The 8,932-nt window shown below is 44.2% G+C and overlaps 1 protein-coding gene across 1 annotated transcript in view; it reads left to right on the top strand.

Moving 5' to 3' along the window:
- The first annotated feature begins 992 nt into the window (after positions 1-992).
- PIK3CA (phosphatidylinositol-4,5-bisphosphate 3-kinase catalytic subunit alpha) overlaps positions 993-8,932 on the top strand; it is a 300,074-nt gene continuing 292,134 nt past the window's right edge. Inside the window, exon 1 of the mRNA XM_086944379.1 lies at positions 993-1,514. Coding sequence (XP_086800505.1) covers positions 1,163-1,514 — 352 coding nt within the window. The 5' untranslated portion in view covers positions 993-1,162. The remainder of the gene's footprint in view (positions 1,515-8,932) is intronic.

The raw sequence follows: 8,932 nt of genomic DNA, 5'->3' as shown, positions 1-8,932 counted from the left end.
TACCAAAATCCTTGCTAAAATGATCGCAACCCGGATGCAGCCGTTTAAAAAAAAAACAACAAGATTAAATGATGGGAAGGTATGGTATTTAAGTAGTATGGCTTGCTGCAGAAACTCTGTACTTGATATATATTGCATTTCTAAACAACCCAAAAATAAGTGTGAAAGACGGTGAAATGGAAATAACTAAGATAAGGGAGCAACTGGGTGGGGTGGAAGGGTCAAATCAGATAAATGTCTAATACAAGATTAAGTTGCTCCAAATTTGGAAGCTGTGATCGAGGATATTTCTGTTGGAAGGGAAGACAAAGACGGTGGTTCCAGTGTCAGTATTACAAAACACGGTGGGCGCCCAGTTAAATTTCCTACAAGAGATTGCATTTCAGAATTAATAGGTAATGATCTATTGGATACTATTGACAGGAAATGTTCTATTGTGTGTGTGTTTTTTTGTTTAAAATATATAAGGTGGGTTGTGTATATTCACTTGACTGGTAAGACTTGTCTATATGTTTTCGTTTGATGTCACAGTGTAAAATGATGTCACAATGTAAGAGGTCTAAACTTACCTCAAACACAGATTCCTGTGCTAGACAATTCTTTTAAGGACGCCCACAGCCTCTCACCTAATTCAGAAGTTTCGCCCGTAAATTTGTATTTACGATTTAGGTAGCCACGCTTCTGCTGCTTTCCCTTCTGCGAGCGCGAGACATTCGTTATATTTATTGCCTCTAATAGAGGGGAAATTACAGTTATACAAATTCCCCATCGCTCCTTTAATAACAACATTATTGTTTCTAAACATCCAGCTGCGAAAATCGTGACTTGGATTTTTATTTGATGCTGTGTTTACTAATTTCACAGTCTTTCTTCCTCACTCGCTCCCCGTTCCCACGGGAACAGTCATAGCATGTCTTTCTTTTCTATCCTTGTGTACTCCAGGCACGCCGTGCGTGTCACTGGAGTGGCAGGGAGACTCCGACTTCCTGCTTCCGGTCTGGGGGCGGGGGAAGAAGGAGAGTGCCTGTGTCTGGGACTGCAATGCGTCCTGGCCGCTAGAGCCGCGCGGGGATGCACGGCCGGCGGGAGGGTCACGGTTTGTCTGCGGACAGGTAGCCCCCTTGTTTCTGCCGAGGTAGCAGCGAGGAATCAGTGAGCAGCCATGCCTCCGCGGCCCTCCTCCGGGGAGCTATGGGGCATGCACCTGATGCCTCCGCGCATCACGGTGGAGTGCCTCCTGCCCAACGGCATGCTGGTGCCGCTCGAGTGCCAGCGCGAGGCCACCCTGCTCTCCATCAAGCACGAGCTCTTCCGCGAGGCTCGCAAGTACCCCCTGCAGCAGTTGCTCCAGGACGAGGCCTCGTACATCTTCGTCAGCGTCACCCAGGACGCCGAGCGAGAGGAGTTCTTTGACGAGACCCGCCGCCTCTGCGATCTGCGCCTCTTTAAGCCCTTTCTGAAGGCGATCGAGCCAGTGGGCAACCGGGAGGAGAAAATCCTGAATCGGGAGATAGGTGAGTGCATGTCCCACATCTGCTGCCATGGTCACGCTTCGAGGGCGAGAGGTTTAGAGTCTGTCACGTTTGATACCCGAGGCTGTCAAAATCAGTCACATAAACAGTTGATCTGGTAAGCCCATGGCAACAAGAGAAGATCTACCCTGATGCCATGGGCCTTCATGGCCATGCCCAGACAGGAAGGTCTCAGATAGACCTCATGACCCCATTCAACGCAGAAGATAGAGCAACAATAGTAGCTCTTTTGTTTCCTTACAGTTTACTTTGGATGCAGAGAGTATGCGAGTTGGCAAAGGACCTAAACAAACACGTAGGTTACCTCAAAGAACCGAGGGATAGGGGAATTCCTTCAGATTGTCCCAAGAACCGAGGTTTTAGGGGACTTCCTTCAGATTGTCCCAAGAACCGAGGGATAGGGGAATTCCTCCAGATTGTCCCAAGAACCGAGGGATAGGGGAATTCCTCCAGAGTATCCCACCCGGTGCCAAAGGCTGCAGTGGTCTGCACTACTATTGTGTCTACTATTGTCAGAAAGAACAAGAGGGAGGTGTTGGGAGAGTTCACCAATATGTTGGCGCGATGCCCAAAACACTCTATCTAGGATGCACAGAGATATGAAGGTAGTAACATGCAATTTATGGCTGTTGGAAACAATCGCACATGCGAGTCTGAATTGAGGAATGCGTATCCCACTTGGTACCCAGAGGTGGCAGTCAGATGTAGAGACTCGGACACATTTATAAATGCACCTGATGCTCTAGCCAGCTAAAACTCGCTGAGCATGTAAGGTAGGAGTTTGGGTCGGGTATTATATCTTTAATCGCGGTCTGAGGCGATACTTTTGTAATTTAAGAAAAACAGTTTCCCTACTTTATGTGTAAAATCAACCGTCCTTGGGCGGTTAATTCCAAGAGTTTTAGTGCTTCAACTAAAATGTAAGGTAGGGTATCTCCTGTGCTGTCAAACCGGGAGAGGAGCAGAGAGCTAAAGAAGCCTTCTTGCAAGGGTGCCTGCTTGCCTGAAAAGAGATGTCAATGTGCACAACTGGTTAATCTGCAAATGTAAAGGGTGCTTGGAAGCTGGTATTGGCTTTAGTTGATGGAATCACTTGAAGCTTCCTATTGACACAGATTTAGTTTTTTTGAGTGATATTGCAAGGAAGTTCCCAGTTGAGTTCTGAAGTGTATGCTTTTAAATTACAGTTATTACAAATCCACTATGTAAAATCTGGGTATTACTAAAATCTATATTTTGTAGTTTTTTTTTTCATCTTAAACCTGTTTGTGCTTTTTGTAGCAGGCATTTTTTTTTACTGTGTGGAAGGCAAGTTTAAAATGATTTAATGTCACAAATTGGGACCACGTAGCACAAAACATACGAAAGTCACTATTATCCCCTGCTTTAACCAGGATTCAATTATCTGGTTCTCTGTCTAGACACAAACCTCTGTAATGAATTAACTAATATAGGTTTCATAAGTTAGATGATACATTTCCCACTGATTAACTTAACTTGCATATATTTTTCAATTAAGCTGTGCCATATTTTATATGTAGTTACCTAAAAGGTTGAAGACTGATACAAGTTACAGAATATTTTTTTTTTTTAGCCTTGCTTTTGATCCCGCCTCAATGCTCACTCACTGTGTCCCCTTTGCACACAGCATCACAGTTCCCATTCTTTTTTTAATGCACTTCGATCACTGCCTATAACAGTGCTGGTTGGGTGTTTCTGTACCTACCCAATACGAAATATACCATTCATGTGCGTGCTAAATACTTGTCAATATGTAAAGACGTTTGCAGGCAAATAACCGTCTTTAACATCAAGTTTATTTCAGACCAAAACATCAAGATAAAAAGAAGCGCACAGCTTCTTCCAACTCCCTCCGGCAACTGTACTGATTCCAGCTCATACCAACATTCTGCAATCAGAATCAGCTGCTTACAACTTTAGTAACACAGCACAATACCACACACAAATAACGAGCTGTCAATGCCCATGGCTTCTGAAACGTAGTTGGAGGCGTAATAGTTTGTCTAAACTGAAAGCCAGGTCTGTCTTGTAATTAACATTCCTGATGCCCTTCTTGGATGTGCCCGATGTATCTGGCAGACATTTATTGATAATATCCCATGCTGGCAATGATGCACATACATGTTGTCTGGTGTTCCCTTTGTGTACATTGTTGATTCCTTGTCCTGTTCTTCACGACTAGGTACACAGTTCAGACACGTACCTGATGCCCAGGTTTATCATTGATGGTTTTTATTATGCCAAGCTCTTCCTTAGCCTCAACTTAGTGGTAATATGTCATGGCTTACCATACCTGGTGCCCATAGTAGGCCTAGGAACCGAAGAGTCTACAGTGCGCCTGATATACACAACTTCCCAAAATACGTCACAATATTTAGCCTTAAAGGAGGAGTTTGGTTAGTGCTTGGTATCCACTAGCATGTGCTTGTCTTGTTTCAATTGCTGCTGTAAGATCTCTCTCTCCTTGCCCTTTACCTGATGTCTAATGATCCCTTTAACATACCTGAGGAGGCTGAGATCTTAGATTGATAGTAACATTTCAAAGCTTAACCTAATACCACCGTAAACATGTTTTGAGACTAGGTTAATTTACTGTACACATGTACCCAGGTTTGCCCAAAAACAGCACTGATAGATAGTGCGGTTTAACTCAGCCAGTGACCGAGTGTGACCTAAACATGCCCCTCCAGCACACAGACAATTTATTCTCTGACCTGATGCCCAACGCTTAACAGACAATTTCATCTTCTCAGTAGAGCAATAGAGCTAACTTTGTACACACTTCATGTGTGTAGCTTGCCTGGGCATGTACTAGGAAATCTAGAATCCAAATGTATGAAGAATTAACTCTCACTACATCAGATATCTAGTGATCTAAGCATCAATTTCTATTACAAACGTGACCATCCATTGGAAGGTAATTCTGCAAAGTGAGCTTGGCGAGAAACCTTATTGTGCACCTTCTTAAAGATCTGCCCCACAGTCACTGCAAACGGGTATTAGGCGTAGAGCGATGAGGAACACTCCCACATGCATCTTAATGTTGCAATTATTCAACAATCATTGAGTTGGCAATGGTGATAAACAAGGGGATGAGTTGGGAACTTAAGTCTGTGGTGGCATTGTTCCTACTCTAGTGTGAGAAATTGTCAAATGATGAAGCACGCCTTGATAAGTTAAGGGGGAGATGACCTCTCCAAAAGAAGTCTGAGTTGCAAATGGATAGCTGTGACTTTAGTAATGTCAAGTAGTTTTGTGTGTTATGACTTAAATCTTCCATCCACTTTTACCTGCCAGGGTTGGGTTACAGGTTTCCCTTGGATTTTTTTCGAGGCTTTAGTACCTGTGCAGCTGTAGGTCAGTTATTAACTTTCCCAGGATGTTGGGGAGGTTTAGCTACTATTTATATCCCAGAGGTATCTGGTATTCTTAGCACAAGTCACTAACACAAATTCCTTTTGGCTATTTATAGCTACTATTGCCGTCAAAACACAACAGCCACTACACCTATAGAAAGCTATGTGGGTGTTACTGTGACTTTTCGCCTCTTGTTTAGTTTAACAGGAGAGGAGTGTCGAGTGCATTGCTATTGCATGTTCCTTGTGCACCATACCAAACAGTGTTTCACATTCTAGGCATTCTATTTCCCAATCAGTGACGGGCTCCAGATTTCTGTAATCATGTGTTAAGTGCTTTAGTTTACAAAGAGACTAGTCCTCACACAGCCTTCTGTATAGGTTCCAAATATGGGACTATAGATTTGTATAGTTGAACAATTAAGAAGTGACTTCTGTTAAGCAGATATGTGTGACATACTCTTGTATTGCAATTTAAATACATATCTATTGAGTGTGAGGAGAGTGGCTAAGCATTAGTAACACCTAACAATGTGCAGGTGTGTAAATATTGCAGACAGTACGAATAATTACCGGCTATTATTCAGTCATTTAAATTGTAATGATGTTTGTTATTTTTAGGTATTTGTTTGGGTTGCTGTGGCCTTTGATTTGTTTTTTTTTAACGAGTGCGGTTCACGCCTTTGATACCCACGTTTTCCTTGACGTGTATTTGATGCACATCATTGTCATGTAATGTTTTTGGAGACAGATTCAGTGACTGGTGGTCGTCACAGTTGCAACAGTAGGTCGTGTTGAATGTCAATAGCACTCACTAAGAGGTATTTGAAAAATGAATGTGTGTATATTTTTTTACGTTTCATTGTGAGTTCCTACTGGTGTAAAGATAAAAATTGGCATCTATGTCAATTTTAGAGGATAGTATATATTTTTTTAAGGTAGCACTAATATAGCTTTTTCTGGAGCTCAAGGTCTTGACATTCACATTCGCATATTGGCTGTAGGCCAACTTTCCTTTCTCTGGTCAGAAAGGCCTTGCTACTATACCAAAGCACATCATACTAACGAAATGTTCAGGTATCTGCAATGTTGTATGCAGATTAAAACTCAACTGATCACAGAATTAACAGTCTTAAATGTACACCTCTCTATGCGATGGCATTTAACACCTAATGCTGATTCATGATCCTTTTCTACACCTGTAACTCGTTTACAAATAATCTGTCTCCAGTGGCTGCGCTAAATCCTAGGAGCTGATGCATAAACTGCAGCTAGTAAACGGGGATGTTGCAACCAACAGCACTGTAACACAAAATTATGGGCTGCGGTGACGTACCCGTGAGACTGTCAATTTACTTATAGTGATAGGTCTTGGGCTGAACTCCCCCCTTCCCCATGCGCTGAACTCCCCCCTTCCCCATGCGCTGAACTCCCCCCTTCCCCATGCGCTGAACTCCCCCCTCCCCCTTCCCCATGCGCTGAACTCCCCCTTTCCCCATGTGCTGAACTCCCCCTTTCCCCATGTGCTGAACTCCCCCCTTCCCCATGCGCTGAACTCCCCCCTTCCCCATGCGCTGAACTCCCCCCTTCCCCATGCGCTGAACTCCCCCCTTCCCCATGCGCTGAACTCCCCCCCTTCCCCATGCGCTGAACTCCCCCATTCCCAATGCGTCAGATTTTGGCTTTCTGTATAAACACACAGAAATGACAACTCAAACAATAAAAGTAAACTTGCAAAGCAGACTGCAAAGCAGAGACGGGCAACAATGTCCATGCTCGTTGAATCTGCTGGAGAATAAACTGATATGAAATGAAAGTTACCCTCCTTGTGTCGAAATAAGTTGTCCGGACTTTTTGACTTGAAAAGACCAGATAGGACCCTGTGGGTGCATGTGATTGCTGCAGCCCAGTCTGTATTGAGTCTACCAGTTTAAAGGAGTGAGGCAACACTTTCTTTCATCCTGTTGAGATTGAGAAAATGAAAGCAACTTGAGTGGGTAGCAGTAGCACATGCTGGTTACTGCTCTTTGTAGTTTCTCAAAAAGGAGGAACCGGGAGCTTTTTATCTAGGTCCTGCACAACTACTCCCAACTAAGATATGAAAAAAAGTCAATGTGCAGTTTCTATTGTGAAGGAGTGTTCATGTCTATTATGGATTTCCCTCACACACCCCGGAGGATGTTATCCTTCATCATTGGACTTTGCTCCTCGTCGGGCCGGCGCTGTAATGCTCAACGGGCAACCGCAAAGGGGCTCTTTGGCAGATTTTTTTTATGAAGCCGTTGGGGTGTGTGAGGGTATGTGGACAGGGTAGTGTGGTGAGTGTGCAGTTTAACTTAAAATAGGTCTAGTCCTACCCGTATCAAATGTTTGGGGGTGCACTAACCTAGCTAAAAATTGTGTGAACCCTGCCTGGAAGTAATGGTCCTACAGGGTTTTAGTGTTTGACATGTTTTGTGCCTAAAAAGCCCCTATGGGGTTTGGTGGCAATTCATCAAGACCTTTTACTCTTACACTACCGCAATGCTGATTCTGAGCATCATGATGTAACTAGTGTTGCTGTTTTTCACCAGGTCATTTGGCCTTGAGAACTAGGACCCTACAATTTGAGGTCGGTGAAGACGGGCGGGTTTAGGCAGAGCACTACCTTGATTATGCTGTTGCTTATGCCGTTTGGGTGGCATGGCATCTACCTCTCGTCCTACCCTTGCTCAGGTCCCCGATTACAGCTCTTTGTAACCACAGAACTGTGATAGTTAACTCAATATAACCAGCCTAGGCAAAGCCAATCGGTCTCGCCTATGTGAGAACTATTGGCTATAACACATTGCCAGAGCCATGTTGTGCACCAGTCTGGCTGCTGTTCAGCATCTCTAAACGTTAGTCACATGATGTGGGGGATAGATTGGGGTACATTGGAGTATTGTGGAGTGGGGTCGATTGGGGAGGGGCACTGGGGTAGTGTGGAGTGGGTTAGGTTGGTTTAGAATAGCGTGGAGTGGGGTATATTGGGGTAGGATGGAGTGGGGTAGAATTGTTTACAGCAGATAGGGGTAGAGTGGGATAGGTAGGTGTGGAGTGGTGTAGACTTGGGTAGATTGCGGTAAATAGGAGTACAGTAGATTGGGGTGGAGTGAGGTATATTGGGTAGATTGGAATGGGGTAGGTTGGTGAAGAGGGGTTAGGCAGAGTAGAGTGGGGTGGATTGGAGTGAAATGGGGAAGGTTGGAGTGCAGTGGGGTTCTTTACATTGCAGTGGCCTACTTTGGGTGGGTAGATTGGGTGGATTGGAATGGAGCGGGGTAGATCGGAATGGGGTATACTGAAGTAAGTTAAGTTGTGGTGGAGTGCAGTTGGGTAGAGTGGAGTAGATTGAAGTGAAGTAGATTGTAGTGGGATAGATTGGGCTATACTGGAATGAAGTAGATTGGGGTGTAGTGTGGTAGTTTGGAATAGGATAGAGTGGAGTGGGCTAGATTGGGTAGATTAGAGTATTGTGGAGTGGGGTAGATTGGGTGGATTGGAGTACGGTAGAGCAGAGTGGGGTAGATTGGGGTGGAGTGGGTAGATTGTAGTGAACTGGAGTGGGGTGGATTGGATTGGGGTGGAGGGGTGTCTAGTGGAGTGGCGAGCTGTGCCGTTGAGTGTCTGACAGTGGAGTATTTTACAGTTGCGTGGCAGGGCATACGGTGGCGCAGTGTTGTAGAGAGGAATGGCCTAGTGTGCATTGTGTGATGGCGCACTGCTATTACAGACGATAGACTTCCAATTGAAAATGGCCATTACTTTGCACAGACATACAGTTTTACTGCATACAAATAATAATGTGTAGAAATGTCATCCCTGAGTGTATTGATTTGTTTTGATCCTATTAAAATATTTGTTTTCACCACACTTCAGAATTACAAAAAAGTGTGCTTCAGTTCTACTGTTCTCATTCTGAAATATCAGCACAGTTCTTTTTTGTTGTATGCTAGAAAAGATAACATCCTGCAGCCTGTCCTTTGGCACGAGTATTCAGCA

This window comes from Lissotriton vulgaris, chromosome 11, assembly GCF_964263255.1.
Source record: "Lissotriton vulgaris chromosome 11, aLisVul1.2, whole genome shotgun sequence".
Lineage (NCBI taxonomy): Eukaryota > Metazoa > Chordata > Amphibia > Caudata > Salamandridae > Lissotriton > Lissotriton vulgaris.
The sequence above is the reverse complement of the archived record's forward strand: the minus strand, read 5'-3'. Positions and strand labels throughout refer to the sequence as shown.